Source organism: Sus scrofa, chromosome 13 (genome assembly GCF_054392235.1).
Source record: "Sus scrofa isolate SSC_HxYL_T2T_F1_AM1 chromosome 13, Sscrofa_HxYL_maternal_Yorkshire_Landrace_v2.0, whole genome shotgun sequence".
NCBI classification, from domain to species: domain Eukaryota; kingdom Metazoa; phylum Chordata; class Mammalia; order Artiodactyla; family Suidae; genus Sus; species Sus scrofa.
In genome coordinates this window covers 153,820,131-153,839,012 of record NC_139395.1, presented here as the reverse complement: position 1 = coordinate 153,839,012, position 18,882 = coordinate 153,820,131, and the positions used below count along the sequence as shown (strand labels likewise).

At 36.6% G+C, this 18,882-nt stretch overlaps 1 protein-coding gene across 8 annotated transcripts in view; it reads right to left on the bottom strand.

Moving 5' to 3' along the window:
• The window catches only part of POLQ (DNA polymerase theta), a 130,003-nt gene that overhangs the window by 28,694 nt on the left and 82,427 nt on the right, over nt 1-18,882 (bottom strand). For 4 of the 8 annotated variants that reach the window (XR_014824697.1, XR_014824698.1, XM_021070281.2 and 1 more), the window contains exons 20-24: nt 13,177-13,370; nt 7,569-7,706; nt 5,613-5,787; nt 3,083-3,209; nt 2,205-2,326 (exon numbers count right to left, since the gene is read on the bottom strand). Coding sequence is in view for 2 of the 8 variants with exons in the window: in XM_021070281.2 (XP_020925940.1) it covers nt 2,205-2,326; nt 3,083-3,209; nt 5,613-5,787; nt 7,569-7,706; nt 13,177-13,370 (756 nt within the window). In the remaining 6 variants the exon portion in view is untranslated. Of the gene's footprint in view, nt 1-2,204; nt 2,327-3,082; nt 3,210-5,612; nt 5,788-7,329; nt 7,707-13,176; nt 13,371-18,882 lie in introns of all 8 variants that reach the window. The other 4 variants (XR_014824700.1, XR_014824699.1, XR_014824702.1 and 1 more) reach the window with 2 other exon arrangements.

Genomic DNA, 18,882 nt, shown 5'->3' with positions numbered 1-18,882 from the left:
AATTAGCTATAAGAGTTGTAAATAACAGGAGTCCTGTTGTGGTTCAGTGGAATCCGACTGGTATCCATGAGGATGTGGGTTCGACCCCTGGCCTCACTCAGTGGGTTAAGGATTCGGCATTGCTGCAAGCCTCAGCATAGGTCTCAGATGCAGCTCAGATCCAGTATGGCATAGGCCTCAGCTGCCACTCCAATTCAACCCCTAGCCCAGGAAATTTCCATATGCCACAGGTACAGTACAGCCATTAAAAAAAAAAAAAAAAAAAAAAAAAAAAAGCATCCAGAGAAAATATATATTATACTTGGAGAAAAAGCAAGAAAAATAGTGGTGTACTTTTCATCAGGAATAATGTTAACTGTAAGCTAATGGAAATAAATATATATTTAAAATATATATTTAAAGCTCTAAAAGAGAAGAACAGTAAACTCATAAATCTGTCAAATAAAAGTACCTTATAAAAGTGAGGATAAAATAAAGAAATTTAGAGACATGGAAATGGTGAGAAAAATCATTATCAGAAGAGCTGCAAAAAACCTTCAAGTACTTAAGAGTACTTAAGAGAAAAATGATAACAGACGGGAGACTACTCCAGGGAACAAACAATGCCAGAAAGGGTAAAAAAGTAGACAGACAGAAGAGACACTTTCTTGTTTCTCTGAAGTTCCAGGTTAAAACCATATATATTTAATTTAAATTAATTTTTAAAATTTTAAACAAAAGCAGTATAAAATAGTGTTGTGTTAAAGACATTTTTTTTTTTTTTCTTTTTACAGCTGCACCTGCAGCATATGGAAGCTCTCAGGCCAGGGGTTGAATTGAAGCTGCAGCTGCAGACCTGTTCCACAGCCACTGCAACACCAGTACCAAGATGAGTCTATGACCTACATTACAGCTTGTCACAACTCCTGATCCTTAACCCACTAAGTGAGGCCAGGAATCGAACCCATATCCTCACAGACTCAATGTCGGGTCCTTAACCTATGGAGCCATGAGAACTCCTAAACATAATTTCATTGTGTAAATAAGAATAAATACATACAATGAAATATTATTCCACCTTAAAAAAGGAAATTCTGACACAAGTGCTACAACATGGATAAACCTTGGAGACATTATGCTAAGTGAAATAAGCCAGGCACAAAAGCACAACTATTGTGAAATTCCACTTATATGAGGTATCTAGAGTATTCAAATTCACTGAGATGGAAAAAAGAACAGTGGTTGCTTGGGCTATGGGAGTTGCAGGGAGAGTATTTAAAGGATACAGAATTTCAGTTGGGGAAGATGAAAAGTTCTTGAGATGGATGGTCATAATGGCTGTACAACAATGAAAATGTACTTAATGTCACAGAATTAAATACTTAAAAATGGCTACAATGATAAAATGCTGATGGTTCATACTTTAAAAATTGCCTAAACAGGTTATGCTATCACAGACCTGAATTCACCTTTGGAATATAAATTTCTGACAGAATTCAAATAAATTCTGATGATAAACTGCACTTACCCAGACCTGCCAGCTGGCAAAAGATAAAAGAACAAATACGTATACTAACAGTAGGGACGATTTGGGAATTAGATCATGAATGTTTTGATGACAAGTACTGAGGAGAGGTCAAAGAGAAGTAAGATAGTTTTAGGGCTATTCCATGCAATAGAAAGCAGCAGTGGGGAGAAGTAGAGAGGAAACAAAAGAGCAAACAACTCTGAAAGAAAGAGACCAAAAAAATCAAGCCTTTTCAGGTCGAAGGAGGAGAGAAAATGAAGAAAGAGGATTGAATAAGAGTGAAAAATGCCCTCTTGGCCCTGGCACCCCATTCAATAAAGTCTTTCGATTTGTCAGAAAAAAACAAAAACCAAAAACAAAAAAAAGTGACAAATGCCATATACAAGTCAAAGAAGATGAGGACTAACAAAATGTATATCAATGCATTTTGCAAAAAGGTGTACAGTGACCTAGGATAACAAGATTCCAGCAGGTTGCTAAGCAACAGCACAGAAGTTTCCCAAAGAGCAGATCATGAAGACAATGATGACCGACTGTTAGAAACTTGGCAGCACGAAGAGGAAAAACAGGCTCCACCAAAGAGAGGAAAGACGGAGGAACCAATGCATTCTTCTGAGTCTTATAATTCAGGCTTTATCAGTGCTTTGAAAATCATTCCCACAGCAATAAGAAGCTCAAAAACCATCAGCCACCTCACCTGGAAAAGGCACAAAGGCATGTCTCATGCTAACGGAAAACGGCATTCCTCTGTCTGAGGCTCTCTCCTCCATCTGTGCCTGGTGCCCTCGGTTCAGGCCACAGTCCTTCTTTTTTCCTCCTCTGTTGTGCAAACATCATCATCAGCTAGACATGAAGTAGTCTCAAATATATGAATATGGTCTGATTTTTTTCAGTAAAGTCGCTATGTCTATCTAAGAAATTTCAAAACCTTACTACTTGAAATTCACTTTAAAGTTTAACAAGACACTAGACTTCTTTTAGCAAACATTCAATTAAACAGGAGGTTAGCTATCTCTGTAATTGTTTCCACAAACTGCCTCACTCAACAAATCTCAATGACTATATCTAATATAAATGATCTGGGCTTTTTCTTTCTTTTGTGAAAGAGATGTTACAGACATTGCTAAACTTGTTGCTTCAGTAACTGACTTAAACAAGTACATGGTACTAGCTGGTTGATTTAATTAGTGACCTAGGTTTTAAGCTTTTTATCATCAATTAGCTTCTTCTTCTTTTTTATTATTTATTTATTTATTTATTTTAGTGGGACGGGGTGGTGGGGGTTGGCACGCCTGTGGCATGTGGATGTTCGCAGGCTAGGAATCAAATCTGTGCCACAGCAGCAACCCAAGCCACCACAGTGACAACATCAGATCCTTAACCTGCTGTGCTACAAGGGAACTCCACCATCAACTAGCTTCTTAGTAGACAGACTCGGCATTTGAAATGAGTAATTCGCAGAATAGAAATGTGTTATGTCTGGAACAGAAAATTAATTTCATTATTTTGTCCACTAGGCTATTTTGAGTCATTCATACTCCCAAAAGTATATTAACACAAATAAATAGAGCATACCTGTCCATAGGCAGTAGGCCTTTGCCTAGGACTTGGGAAGGTGGACTTTCCTCTACTAGTGTTGGCATTTTGATCTCAAAATCTCTTGGTACATTCTGAATATTTGGTTCTATAAAGCTTATTCGTCCTAAAATCAAGCAGAATAAAGAGAAAAAGGGGAGGACTGGACATTTATTTTAACAATACCATAATTTCTGAATAATCTTAAAAAAATGCATGTTCTATTATTGTTAAACTAAATTTGAAATATTCTTCATTATGTTCATATGCCCAACAATAATAAGCACAAGACCAATCCCAATGTAAGTGAATAAATGGATCAGTTACAACACAGTGTTTTATATTAACCTAGTTCTACAGAAAACAATTCCATGAAAAGAATATGATAAACTGTACTGTTTCTTTGCTAAAATGAAGTTATCACTATAAAATGCTAGTAGCAGTTATACAAATGAGTAAAGACAAAACAAATAGATCTTAAGAGAAATGACTGTCAAAGCCTTTAAAAGCCAGGAATGGACAAGATAGAGAGAAGAGCATCTGAAGCAGAAGAACTGAGTGCTGAACAGAGACAACTGGGACCAGAGGAGTTAGCTAATGCCGAGGATGGAGTAGTAGTGAGAGATGGTGACTGGAACAGTGCTTTCTAGATATGACCTGGCCAGTTTCCTCCTCCTCCTGCTCCTCCTCCTTCACCTCATCATCATCATTACTGATCACTCATCAAGGGAATCAATGACAGCACTGACATGGCTAGAAACTAGAATCAGGTGGCTTATTAGTTTTCTAGGAAACAGATATTTGTTTTCATGATTTATAGCCTTTATTTTTCCCCAAATATTTTATATTTTATTTATTTACATATTGGATGAATTTTTCTAAAACACATTAGCATTATTCCAGAAAGGTTTGGGTAACTGATTTTGTTACTGCAGTTTTTATAATACACATCTAGCGACATAAAATCCTGTTTTATGTATGATACTCTTCATTGTAATAGGCTGTCTACTAGATACTATATGTGATTTCATCTTGATGAATTAGACATTTTAAGCACTTCAGATACTGCTTTTCTGAATAAACTCCTGATATTATGTCCTCATTATTTAGATTTTAGCAAAAATTAGTGCTTAATTAATGGTAGATATTAATATGTTTAATAGCATTAAATGGCCCATTCAATTTTACAGAGCTAACAAATAGCACAGAAAAGATTCCAAGTTTATTCCTGCTTGAACACACTGTCTTCTTTTCTGTAACAATATTTAATATTCAGATCTACTGTTTGAATTAATGAGGTAATACTGGTAGACAAATAAGACGGCAAAAATAAATGACAAAACATGAATGTAGCTTTATGGAGATGAATTCTAATAATGAAATGGCTTCCGTAAGCTTGTATTTCTAAAACATTCTTTACATTCTTTAAATGTAGACATTGTATGATGAAAACCAAACAGGAAAATAACAAGGAATTGATAACCTTCTGCTCTATAAGCAACAAAGAAATGTGTAAGGCGCTTGGAAAACTGTAGGTAGATTTTGCTTTTTCACCAAGTATTTATTTTACATAAGTTTACAGCAATAGCATATGTTTCAAAATGAAACTTAAATACCAATAGAGCAAGAAGCAACAAAAGTTAGCTAAATAGAGAAGACAAAAGAGAGGTGGTTTAGAACAGAGACTAAGCAAGCAGAAAGGAGCAGCTCCTCATGGTGGCCCAATCCTTACTAACAGCAACAACTGATAATGTACCATGCATTGTTCTAAACACTTTACATGTATTAACCTATTTATTCTTCAGGACAACCCAGTGAGGTAGGACTATTATTACCTTGATTTATACATGAGGAAACTTAGGCACGGAGAAGTTAATAACCTTGTCTAAAGATTCACAGCACCAAAATTCAAACCTTGTGAAAATCTGATATGGAAGTCCAGCTTCTGTCCACCAAACTAAAACGCCTCTCCTGTAAAGGAGTTACTGCTGCCCTTTCTTCCACTGCACATTGCATTTGGCAAATATTTAGAGTTCTGCACTATCTAGAGAAAGAAAGCTTTTTCTTCATGATATCATGTGCATATTTATACCAAGAGGGCCATGAGACACCCAAAGGACTCTACAGCTTTCTTTTCGGATCAAGTAAAATAAGACACTCCCTTAATAAGACAGATGCCCCACAGGCTTACTTGGATTCAACCTGGAGTGAAACTTAAGAGATTCAGGAAAGGCCTGGTGCTGAAATTAGGTAAAATCACTGACTCAAATAAATATTTAATTCTTATGTACACTATCATCCAATCTCAGACATCCAAGTTACTCTCTACAGTACTTGAAAGCAGAAGCTGTATCTGGATTGAGGTAATATGCATCTATGCTTTGAATGTAGTATTTGTTTCACAAACGTTACAGAACTTCACTGACCCCAATGATAAACACTTGAATTCCTTGATCATCATAAGCAAATATTACATATGAACTTTTTTTTGCCAAATTGGATATTATCTGTATTTAAGATTTCTCATTACCTGTAGCAGTGTGTGATTGTGATACAGGATAGATTCTTTCCATTCCAAGAAAAGGATTCAAACGTTTTTCCCGCTGCAGGGGAAAGACCACTTTGGTAATAGCATTAGTGATTCTTCTCCACTCTAATATCAAGCCTGGTAAAGGATGTAGTGCCTTTAATTTATTTAAAATGTCCTGCCAAAGAAATATAATAAAGTAAGATCAGATTTTTGTCCAAATTCCATCACAAACTAGAATCTCTTTTAAGTAAATAATAGAGTCTCTAAATTTGGTAACTCCTGTATCTAACTGAACGTTAACTATTATAAAATTGCTACTTGGATTTTTTTGAAATTGCCATAATGATAAATCTATAATTACTATAGACTATAACATGTAAATGTAAACTTTTTTTTTTTTTTTGTCTTTTTGCCATTTCTTGGGCCGCTCCCGCGGCACATGGAGGTTCTCAGGCTCGGGTTCGAATCGGATCTGCAGCCACTGGCCTATGCCAGAGCCACAGCAACACTGGATCTGAGCTGCACCTGGATCCTTAACCCACTGAGCAAGGCCAGGGATTGAACCTGCAACCTCATGGTCCCTAGTCGGATTCGTTAACCACTGAGCCACGACAGGAACTCCCCAAATGTAAACATGTTAATGTTGAGTAATACCAATTTAGATCTACCATCAAAAAAAAGAAAAAATTACTGAGGAGCTCCCACTGTGGCTCAGTGGTAACAAACCCAACTAGTATCCATGAGGTCACGGGTTTGATCCCTGGTCCCACTCAGTGGGTTAAGGATCTGGTGTTGCCATGAACTGTAGTCTAGGTCACAGACATGGCTCAGATCTGGTATGGCTGGGGCTGTGGTGCAGGCCAGCAGCTGCAGCTCCAATTTGAACCCCTAGCCTAGGAACTTCCATATGGTGGGTGCAGCCCTAAAAAGGAAAAACAAAAATCAATGAGATGTCAACTTAGCAAAGTAGCTGCCTCCCCACACACCCCATCTGAGAATTTATATCATTTATTTTCTTTATATTTGCCTCCTCTGTGCTCATGTGATTGCAAATTTCCCAGTTTTGGGGTGGTTTTTTTTGCCTTTTTGCCATAGTACTTTCATGGTTTCCACATCAAGAACATCAGAAGACATTTTTTTTTTAAACTTTGCATTTTCCATGCTACAAACATTCAATGAACCATTAAGGAATAAAAACTTGTGAGTATAAGGACCAATGTGATCAAATAAAAAGTTTTGCTATGGAATAAAACGTGGAAACTTCCCCAGGGCAGGCAAATCCATATTACAATAAAAATTCTACAGAATGGCAACTTGGAATTCTGTCTGCATGGCTGTTGTGGTTGTATTTCTACACTTATTTTTCCATTGATAATTCATTCAGTAAAAATGTAAAATTAAGCCCTTTCTCTCTTTTGTCCCATGCATACAGTTAGCATGGGACAAAAGCATGGATTGTGATTAGCAATTTTACTTTGAAATTTACAGATCAGATTCTTAAATTATGGAAAACTTATTATTTTGCTCTGGCATGGAAAAAACAAAATTTTATTTGTATTTACTGTTTTTTTTGTTTTTATTTTTTTATTTTTAAATTTTTCATACCTTTGTTCATATTCACATAACTATATATAAATTATATTATACTAAAAGTCCAAGAGTAGTGGATGTCAATAAATAAATAAATAATAACGTCTATAGGTCTGAATTTACAAACCTTTATACTGTTTTAATGATAGGAAGGATACAACCGCTAACTCAAGATTACAATCCGGATTTTCCATGGCTGGAATCTCTCCAGTTTTTATGGGCAGCTGAAGCACAAACTAATTTGTTTTTATCTGAATAAGTTCAAATGGAGAGCTATGCTGGATCTTGATATCATCAGGCTTCTTTTAAAACAACAAAATGCTAAAAGTAGTTCAGATTCTGCCCTGTGATTGCCCCAAAGAGCACCTTACTAGTGCTGAACTGTTTTCCCAGCCTTTGCTTCCATCCACTGTCATTCCCTCTTCTGGTAGAACCCAAAGTTTTCTTGCTGCCTTGGTTTTTTCTCTCTCCATTTGGTGGCAACTTCAATTCCAAAAACAAAACCTGTAAGAAATTAATGCCTCTTTAGTCAAGAACAAATCACAACTATTAGCATTCAAAAAACATTTTAAAACGTTTTCTGATAAAAGATTCTATTTAGTTCAACATGGGTTAGAATATTTGGGGACGATTTGGAATTATCACATTTAATAAATAATGGCAATGAAATTTTATATGTCCAAACCCTAGTTTAGTCAACATCAGATTAATACTAACACCAAGCTCTTTAATAGTCAAGAACACAAGAATGTATATTCTGTGCTGAACAAATAACAAATAAGCTTCCATCATTGAGACATTAGGCTACTCTGAGGAGTTTAAGTTCACCTAAATACCCCTTGATGTGGTAACTAATGTGGCTGCTCAATCAATTCGGCACCATAGAGGATCAACATGAGACACTTTGTGGTTACTGTGTAATCACAAAAATCAGAGAACACTAAAGCAGAAAGGGGTTCAAAAAGCCATCTAATTCCACCACCACAAGGCTGGAACCTGATTCCTAATGCAAAGAGTCAGGAGAAGATGATTGATCCAATGTAGCAACTATGAAAGCTAGTCAATGGCCAGTAAGCACCCACTGAATAAACTAGGCTTACACAGAACAGGGGCAAAGGGAAGAGCTCATGTACACCTAAAACTCATTAGCTCATATTAGAGGAGTTACAACTTAGGCAATTCAGAACACTATCTACTATCTCTACTCATTCATTTATATGTTTTGAGTAAGCTTTAATGACCTTGGATTATTTTCCCAGTAATAACAAAAAATTGAAATCCTTTGCATAAGAATTTTTTTCTACAAGTTGGGGCAGGGGTAGAAGTAATGATATACCTGCTTCTCTAGAAGTGGTGATGAGAGAAACCAAGATCTGGTTCTACTTTTAAGTAGTGGGAATAACTGTGGCCTCAGGAATGAAAGGTACTGAGGCTTACAATGGATGTTTGTAACTAATTTCCCCAAAGATTGTGTTAGATAGATATGAACATACCCATGCACTTGGACTGGGGTTGTTACATTCAGCAAATAAAATTACAGGATGCTGGAGTTCCCGTCGTGGTGCAGCGGAAACGAATCCAACTAGGAACCATGAGGTTGTGGGTTCGATCCCTGGCCTTGTTCAGTGGGTTAAGGATCCGGCGTTGCCATGAGCTGTGGTGTAGGTCACAGACATGGCTCGGATCTGACGTTGCTGTGGCTCTGGCATAGGTCAGCGGCTATAGCTCCAATTCGACCCCTAGCCTGGGAACCTCCATATGCTGTGGGTGCGGCCCTAAAAAAAAGGACAAAAGACCAAAAAAAAAAAAAAAATTACAGGATGCCCAGTCAAATTTGAACTATATGGGACAAACTTATACTAAAATATTGTCCACTGTTTATCTGAAATTCAAAAATTTAACTTAGTGTCTTATATTTTACTAGGCAACTCTAATACAGATATCAAAGAGTATATGAGTGAATGGCAGCATAGACCAGAGAAGAAAATAATGGCATAGGAAAAATGAAACATTACTAAAGTAACAATAAACTAACACCCCAGGCGAGTAGACCTATCATGATTAAGACAATCTGAAGATCTTGAGTTACGTATTTATTTATTTATTTATTTATTTTTGTCTTTTTGCCTTTTTCTTGGTCCGCTCCTGCGGCATATGGAGGTTCCCAGGCTAGGGGTCCAATCGGAGCTATAGCCGCTGGCCTACGCCAGAGCCACAGCAGCACAGGATCCGAGCCGCGTCTGCGACCTACACCACAGCTCACGGCAACGCTGGATCGTTAACCCACTGAGCAAGGGCAGGGATCGAACCTGCAACCTCATGGTTCCTAGTCGGATTCGTTAACCACTGCGCCACCACAGGAACTCCCGAGTTACGTATTTAAAAGTTATCTTAAGCTTCCATTTTTAGTGAATCCTTCAGAATTAATTACAGTAACTTCAATTACCCCACCAGGTCTCAATTAGCACATCTGTAAATGAGGGGGTTCAACGAGATGAGACAAGAGACACTAATATTTATTGAGCACTAATTATGTGCCAGCCATTATGCTAGGTGCTTTAACATGTAATTATAAAAACCCTAGGACAAATCTGCATACTTTAGACAGCTGGAGAAACTTGCTCAAAGTTGCATGCCCAGAAAGTAGTAGAATTAAGTATTAGAACCCAGAGTCTTCTAACTCCAAAGTCCTTTTTCTTTCCACTAACCCATGCTTCCCTTTAGAGCAGAGGTCAGCAAGTTTTTTTAGAGGGCCAGGTAATAAATACTTTTAGCTTTGCAAGTTTTACTGTCACACCTTTTCAACTGTGCCATTATAGAATGAAAACAACCACAAGCAATAAGCACATGAACAGTTGGAGGTGTGTTCCAGAAATTTTATTTACAAAAACAGACTTTTATTTACAAATCTGGCCTGTAAGACATAGTTTTCTGATACCTCCTCTAGACCAGCGCTATTCAAAAGAACCGTCTGCAATAATGAAACTGCCGATATTTGTATTGCCCAATAAAGTAGCCACTAGTCACTGTGGTTACTGAACACATGATATGTGGTTAACACGACTAGGGAACTTAATTGATATATTTGATGCAATTTTAATTAATTTAAACCTAAATAGTGACAAGTGGCTAGTGACTTTTATTGAACAATGCAGCACTCAATGATTAGTAACATCCTTTCTACTTCAAAGATTCAACTTAAAATCACCATGGATGAAATAGTCAGTGTATGAAACTTCTATTACCTTCAACATAGATTTCATCTTAACATGAAGACCTAAGAACAAGCCAATAATATGAAAAGACTTTTATTCTAGGACAAAGTTTGGTCTAGGCCTAAGGCTCACATGCCTTTGCACCCATCTAATCATAAGGGCACTAGTTCCTATCTTTGCCTCAAGCCTACCTGGGCTGAAATCCAGAGATTATATCTTTTCGACAACTTTCCCAAGTAATTTTAGGTGGAGCCAGTTAGGTACTGACTTGGGGGCTTCCAGACTAAAGAAATCAGAAGAAAATATTTTAAAATGACCCCAAAATACCACTAAGTTCAATACAAATGTACCACGAGATCAGGAGAAACGGTTTCTCGTTTTTAAAAATTATTTCTTTTTTAGGTCATACATCCTTCAAGGAGCAGCATAAGTTTGTAATTTTTTTTTATCTTGCTGTGATACACTGAAAGCAGAACATTAATTTAGTATCTCAAGACTTCCAAGATTTGGGAGGAAAAATTTCCAAACTCATGTTGACAATATGCACGAAAAGTGTCTTTTATCCAGAAATAATAAAGAATATGAAAAAAAGCATGGTGTTAGAGAAAAGTGGGGCTTTTCCACCAGCCGCCAGTTAAAATGTTTATTTGGCAACACAAACATGTTTTAGAGGAAGCTCCGAGCCATTTGCTATCAGCAGTGCTGAGAGACCATTGCTCCTGCATTATTTAACACCTTTAAATGATTACTATGGACAGTTAACAAGGAAATTTTAATAATAATTAAATATTGGATAAAATGTCAGATCTCCTCTATTGCCCCAAAGGCTATAATGATGATTTTCAGCCTTAGCTTAAATGAGGCATTGATTTTAATGCCCAAAATTCTAGTATCTGGCCAAAATGTATATTTTATTACCTCTTTAAACAGTTTAATCTATAAAACTCTTACTACTCCATTAAAAAATAAATTATCTTAACCAAAGTTCCTCTGTTTGTTGAAATATATAACCCTGTTTAAAAGGGGGGCATTTTGGAGTTCCTGTTGCAGTGCAGCAGAAACGAATCCGACTAGGAACCATGAGGTTGCAGGTTCAATTCTTGGCCTCGTTCAGTGGGTTAAGTATCTGGCGTTGCCGTGAGCCGTGGTGTGGGTTGCAGACGTGGCTCAGATTCTGAGTTGCTGTGGCTGTGGTGTAGGCTGGCAGCTGTAGCTCCGATTCGACCCCTAGCCTGGAAACCTCCACATGCCATGGGTGAGGACTTAAAAAGAAAAAAGGGGGTGGGTACTTTTATGCCCTTTATGTAATATTTATTGAGCACTTACTATGAAGCAGGCATGGTTTTAAGTGTTTTACATTTATTGCTTATTCCTTACAACTCTATGAGGTATTTCTAACATGAAGCACTTTACCGATGAAGAAAATCAGAGATAGAGAGTTGATGTAGTGACCCAAGTCATGGAGTTAGTTAATAAATAGAAGAAGTAGCATTCAAACCCAAAAAGACTGGCTTTAAAGCCTATAATATTTACCAATATGCTATAATACTGAATCACATCTAGAAAACAATACAACTTCAAAGCTATCTAGTGTAAGCACGCACCCTGTACCTGTAGCTCCTCTAAAACAACCCAACAATCCTCTGTGGTGTGAGGAGAGAGCAGAATACCAAACTTCGAAAAAAAACAACAAAAAAAAAAGAATAATCTATGTCAAAATTTATGTAAAGCAACAAAAATACTAATAGGTTTAAAAAACCAAACAGTCAGGAAAATCCCTTGTTTTCACTAACAACTAAGAAAAATATCTAGGAGTTCCTGCTGTGGTGCAGGGCGTTAAGAATCCAGCTTCAGGGGTTCCATTGCTGGTCAGCAGGTTAAGGACTCAACGCTGTCTGTGAGGATGTAGGTTCGATCCCTGGCCTCGCTCAGTGGGTTAAGGACCCAGTGTATGCTCTAAGCTGCCACATAGGTCACAGATGCAGCTCAGATCTGGTGTTGCTATGGCTGTCACATGGGCCTGCAGCTGCAGCTCTGATTCAGATCCTAGCTCAGGAACTTCTTTATGCCACAGGTGAGGCCGAAGAAAAGAAAAAAAAAAAAGAAAGAAAGAAAGAAAGAATTAAACCAATTGCAGCAGTTTGCTGAGGAGGCAGGGATTCTATCCCCCACCCCAGTGCAGCAGGTTAAAAGATCTGGTGTTGCTGCAGTTGCGGCATAGGTCACAGCTGTAGCTCAAATTCAATCCCTGGCCTGGGAACTTCCACAAGCTGCAAGGAAGCCATTAAAAAAAAAAAAAAAAAAATATATATATATATATATATATATATATATATATATATATATATAAAATCACGTATTCTAAAAAGAGATTTTGAAGAAAGGAAGAAGTAAGAGTTCATGAAATGACTAACTTCATGGAGAAACTTACTGTTATTAGAACCACCATTACAGAGCTCCTTCATATAACAAATATTTACTAAGTGCTTCTTCTGCTCCAAGTAAATCTCCCTATGGACCATATCTTCTAGAAGCTGTCTTTACTACCTTCTGATTCATAAATATAGATAAAAACTTACAAAAGAGATGTTAGAATACTCTTTATCTCCAAAGTATCCTGATAATTGTTTCATATTACTAACCTCTGGTGTTTAGCTTAACACATTTAGGAAACAGATACACAAACACACATACACACACACAAATCATTTTTAACTCTAAAAATGACTTTTCTAAATTCTCTATTTCCATTATACAACCTCAGCGATGTCATCTGAACTGGTGAAGGAAAAACTATGGCCAGCCAGTTGATAGGCCTGAGTCTCAATTGCATCCAGTTTGGCTTGCATTATGTGTTTCTGGCTTTCACATTCTGCAGTACTAAAGCCGATTCCATTCAGTTCTAGCAAGGCCAAGCAGTACTGGGAGGGCATTTCCACTTTACAAAAAACATCTGAAAGAAAACAAGAAAGCAAAAACATTAATTCACCAGCTAAGTGACTAGATTAGCAACATTACCTAAACATACATAGAATTTTTTCCAGGAAAATCAGAGATGCTACTAAGCTATCCTTTAGGATCCAGTCTCATGAGCAGCAGTCTTAAACCATCAGTGAAAGGTTTATTTTCCACTTTTCCATTTAAGCACTGGACTACTATCTGTGTCTGTGCAGACAATAAAACAGACAGTCTTATGAATTGTCTGAATTATAAGACACTGCATTTCTCCCAAGATGTTTCAGTTTCTACTCTTTTAACATGAACAAGGTAGCCAAATTTATTTGCAGACTGCAAAAGGTAAACTCTCCGAAACTTACTCCAACATTCCCAGTCCCATGGTATGTATGCAGGCTAAATCCAATGCTCTTACCTAAGAATAAAGGATAAAATTCCTGAAATAAGAATCAGAGTATTTTTCTATCCGCTGACATTTCTCAAAAGAATAGCCACTCTAAATCCCAATATGTTCATTAGAATATTAGTCTTAATATACTCTATAAAAAGGGTGGGATTGAGAGACCCTGTATGAGATTCAGAATTTATATACTACTCTTGGATGTTCACAGTGCCTGTTAATATATTAAAGGCTCTGAGTAGAACTGAACAAAGACAATAATTTAAAATGGTTTTAACCAAAAGTCCAAAATCATGACAAGAAAAGTGTTTATTCTATGTAATATTTATTAACATCCTGAAAAGTGTCCATAAAACACACTGGGAACTGCTATCTTAAAACTATTAGAGAAGGAGTTTCCACTGTGGTGCAGTGGAAATGAAACCAACTAGTATCCACCGAGGATGCGGGTTTCATCCCTGCTCACTCAGTGGGTTAGGGATCCGGCTATTGCCATGAGCTGTGGTATAGGTCACAGACGCAGCTCGGATCCTGCATTGCTGTGGCTGTGGTATAGGCTAGCAGCTGTAGCTCTGATTAGACCTCTTGCCTGGGAACTTCCATACACCATGGGTGTGAACCTAAAAAGCAAAAAAAGGAAAAAAAATTATTAGAGAAAAAAAATCCATAACAGAGATTTCTGCTTCCATTACTGTGGGTCACTTAGGACTCTGTGCAACCCTGGCCTGACCTCCCCAACTCCACATAAACACATCCTTTGAGGCACCCCTGGTTTCAATCAGGAGGAGAAATCCCAAAGGACACCCATAACCACCACTAAAATCAGACAGACAAGTGAGAGGTACTGGCCTCTAATAGTCAGGAGAAGACGCTGGGCTGTCAGAGCCTGGCTTGGGAGGCCTGGAATCAGAGTAAAAATGCATGGGATGTAGGACCAGAGAAACAAGAAACTAGGATCACAACAAGAAAAGTTAGAGTGATAGGGTGCCAGCCAGGATCCATAGACAGTAATAAGGCACTGAACTGTAATGCGGATAGAGTTGTACTGCAAAAAGGTTGAGGGGATAATACATCTTTGGAGTAGCAATAGGAGAAGCTGATTCTCAGACTCCTGAACCAAAACTCTCAAGAAAGCCAATGTAGCTTTGGATGCAATGTAATTTAGTAACTAGTAGAAGGCAGAACACAGCCTTTTTAGAAGAAGGCTTACCCCAAGAAAGCCCTGCAGGGCTCCACTGATCAAATCTTGTATGAATTCACAAAGAGTATGAAAAATACAAGATAATAAAGAGGTATGAATGAGACTCAGCAGAAACAACAAATGACAGATGTAGATCTCTAAGAACTGCAGATATGAAGTCATTAACCTCAGAACAGAGCATGGCTGTGAATAAACTACGATATCAAACAAGATAAATAGAAACAAAACAGCAGGACAGTTCCCTGATGGCTCATCAGGTTAAGGATCTGGCACTGTCACTGATGTGGCTCTGGTCACTGTTGTGGCATGGGTTCGATCCCTGGCCTGGGGAACAGCCATATGCCACAGGCGTGGCCAAAACAAAACAAAACAGGAAAATAGAGTCTAATAAATGTATAAATAATTAAAATGAATAGAAATATATCAATAATCGTAATAAACTATTAAGTTTGTTTAAAAAAAAGGTGTGTCAGTTTGAAAAAGAAGTAAACTATACTTGGTTTATAAGACATATATAGAGCATAAAGATCTAGAAGGTTTAAAGGGATAGAAAAGAGATATATGAGGTAAGTCTTAATCAAAAGAAAGTTGAAGCTGCCATATTCATTCCAAAAAACAGACTAAGAATAAAAATCATACCAGTGGTAGAGCTAATCACAACATAATAAGCTTAATGCATCAGAGAAATACACCAATTTTAAACATGTATGCCCTTAATAAAATAGTCTCAAAAGATATAAAGTTAAAAATTGTCTGAATTACAGGGAAAATCAGATATAGAAGATTTCAAAAATAACATTGAGTTAACATATATTAATAAAATTCTGCATACAGAATTAGAATACACATTCTCTATGTACACACAGAACATTTACACAATAACTCAGGTTTTAGGTTACAAAACAACTCTCAAAAGCCTTCAAAGGATGAATATTATATGATGTTATGTTCTAACTATAACAGAATAAAATTTGAAGGTAATAATAAAAATATTTCTTGTAAAGTTTCCAATTTTTTTTTTTTTTTTTTTTTTTTGCTTTTTAGGGCCTCAACCACACAGCATACGTATGTTTCCAAGCTAGGGGTCAAATCAGGGCTACAGCTGCCAGCCTACACCACAGCCACAGCAGCATGGGATCCAAGCTGCATCTGTGACCTACAACACAGCTCATGGCAATAGCCGGATCCTTAACCCACTGAGCGAGCAGGGATCAAACCCGCATCCTCATGGACAAGAGATGGGTTCGTTTCCACTGAGCCACAAAGGGAACTCCCTAAAAGTTTCCAAATATTTAAGAATTTTTAAAAAATCTTATAATTTATGAGTCTAAAAAAGTCAAGCCAGGAAGCTTTAAATATTTTGGATAAAATGATGAAAACATTACTTGTCAAAACTTCTAATATACAATGAAAGTGGAGTTTTGAGGAAAATATGTAGCCTTAAATTCTTATATTAGAAAACTATGATTTGAAAAGTAATAAGCTCAGTGTCAAACTTAAGAATTTAGAAAAGGGACTGCAAATAAAGTCAGGGGAACTAGAAGAAAAGAGATTATATAAATGTTCACAGAAATCAAGAAAATATAAAATAGGAGTTCCTGTCATGGCTCAGTGGTTAACTAGCCTGACTAGTATCCAAGACGACATGGGTTCGATCCGTCCTTGCTCAGTGGGTTAAGGATCTGGCATTGCCGTGAGCTGTGGTGTAGGTCGCAAACACTGATCAGATCCCATGTTGCTGTGGCTATGGCGTAGGCTGGCAGCTACGGCTCTGGTTTGACCCCTAGCCTGGGAATGTCCATATGCCGTGGTATAGCCCTAAATAGACAAAAAGAGACAAAAAAATAAACAAATATAAAACAAAAATCAATAGGAAAGATTAGCATCAAAGGTTGGTTCTTTGAAAAGAATGCAATACTGGATAGATTTATAGTGAGATTAAACAATGTTATAAAAGACAAAGAGTACCTAACAGAGAAACCAGAGATATATAAAAAAAATCAGCAGTACCATTATGCCAATATATTTGAAAGATAAATTCTAGATGAAAGATAAATTCTTAAAAAAATATATGGTTTACCAAAACATAATAAAAACATATGTGAATAATATTGGTTATTAAAAATTTCAAAATAGTAGTTAAAAATATTTCAACAAAGAAAGTTGACATGCATATTCTACCAAACTTTAAAGAACACATCATTCCTACGATACATAAACTCCTCCAGAATAAAAAGCTTATATCCATCAACTCATTCCATGTAACTAGATAACTGTATTAGCAAAAACAAAGAACAGGAAAGAAAAATTACAGTCATTTTGCTACCAGTGCATTGTTAAAGTAGAGACAATGTGAATCTGCAAGATTTCTCTCACACTGCTATTTAAAGAACGTGACGTAACCATTCTGGAAAACAATTTAACATAATCTTATAAAGTTGAATGTTCCCGTTTCCATGAAGGAGAAATTCTATACCCAAAAGAAATTCTTGCCCAATGTAGCAGGAGACATGTAAATTTATAAGGATATTTACACAGAACTACGTGGCTGCAGCAGAACAAAAAACGAAATAAAACAAAACTAGAAACAAGCCTTGAACATGGGAAAATGGAGAACATTTTGGTACACACACACACAGTAATATGTTACACAGCAGTGAAAATGAATAAACTACAGATACTTATAATAATATGCATGCTCATACTGTAGAGCAAGCAAAGTAAGTCATAGTGTGACAGGTGTATTCTAAAGTATGAAAACAAGAAAAACCAAATAATATATTGTTTGGACCTAAATATATATACCAAAATTTTTAATTAAAAATATAATTTAAATAAGAAAATAAGGGAATGATGAACATAAAACTTGGGATGTGCAAGAAAAGAACACATTTCCCTTTTGATTTCCTCATTGCCCCATTGGTTTTTTAGGAGGATGTTGGTTAATTTTCATGTAGTCAATTTTTTCTCTTTTTCTTTTCACCCCTGTGGTTTATTTCTATTTCATGCCATTGCGATCAGAGAAGATGCTTGAAACAATTTCTATACTCTTAAATTTGTTGAGGCTAGTTTTGTGCTCCAGTATGCGGTCAATCCTTGAGAATGTTCTACATCCACTTGAACAAAAATGTATATACCGATTTTTTTTTGGATGCAATGTCCTGAAAATATCAATTATGTCTGACTGTTCTATTGTGTCATTTAGGACATATGTTGGCTTACTGATTTTCTGTCTAGAAGTTCTGTATGTCCTTTGACATGAGTGGGGTGTTTAAAATCTCCTACTATTATTGTATTCCCATCAATTTCTCCTTTTATGCCCGTATTTGTTGTATGCATTTGAGTGCACCTACATCAAGGTCATATATATTGACAAGTATAATATCATCTTCATGAATTGATCTTTTTATCATTATATAGAGTCCTTTGTCTTTAATTCCTCTTGCTTTAAAGTCTATTTTGGACTGAGTATTGCAACTTCTGCTTTCCTGTCATTTGCACTCACATGAAATATCTTTTTCCATCCCTTCACTTTCAATTTCTACGTGTCCTGTGCCCTAAGGTGAGTCCCTTGTAGGCAGCATATTGTAAGTTCTTTTTTTTATTTGGTCTGCCATTCTATGTCTTTTGATTGGAGCATTCTGTACAATGACATTTAAGGTAATTATTGATAAATATGTACTTATGGGCCTTTTAAGCCTTGTTTTCCAGTTGATATTATGTGTGTCCTCTTCTTTTCAGTTTTTGTGAGTGTATTTTGTGGTTTTGATTTGCAGTTGCCTTGTTTTTCAAATATGTTAACACCTCCTATCTCTGCTTGCTTTAGCCTGAGAGTCATGTTGGCTCAAACACATTCTAAAACAAACAAACAAACAAACAAACAAAAAAAACCAGAATCTAGATGGGTCA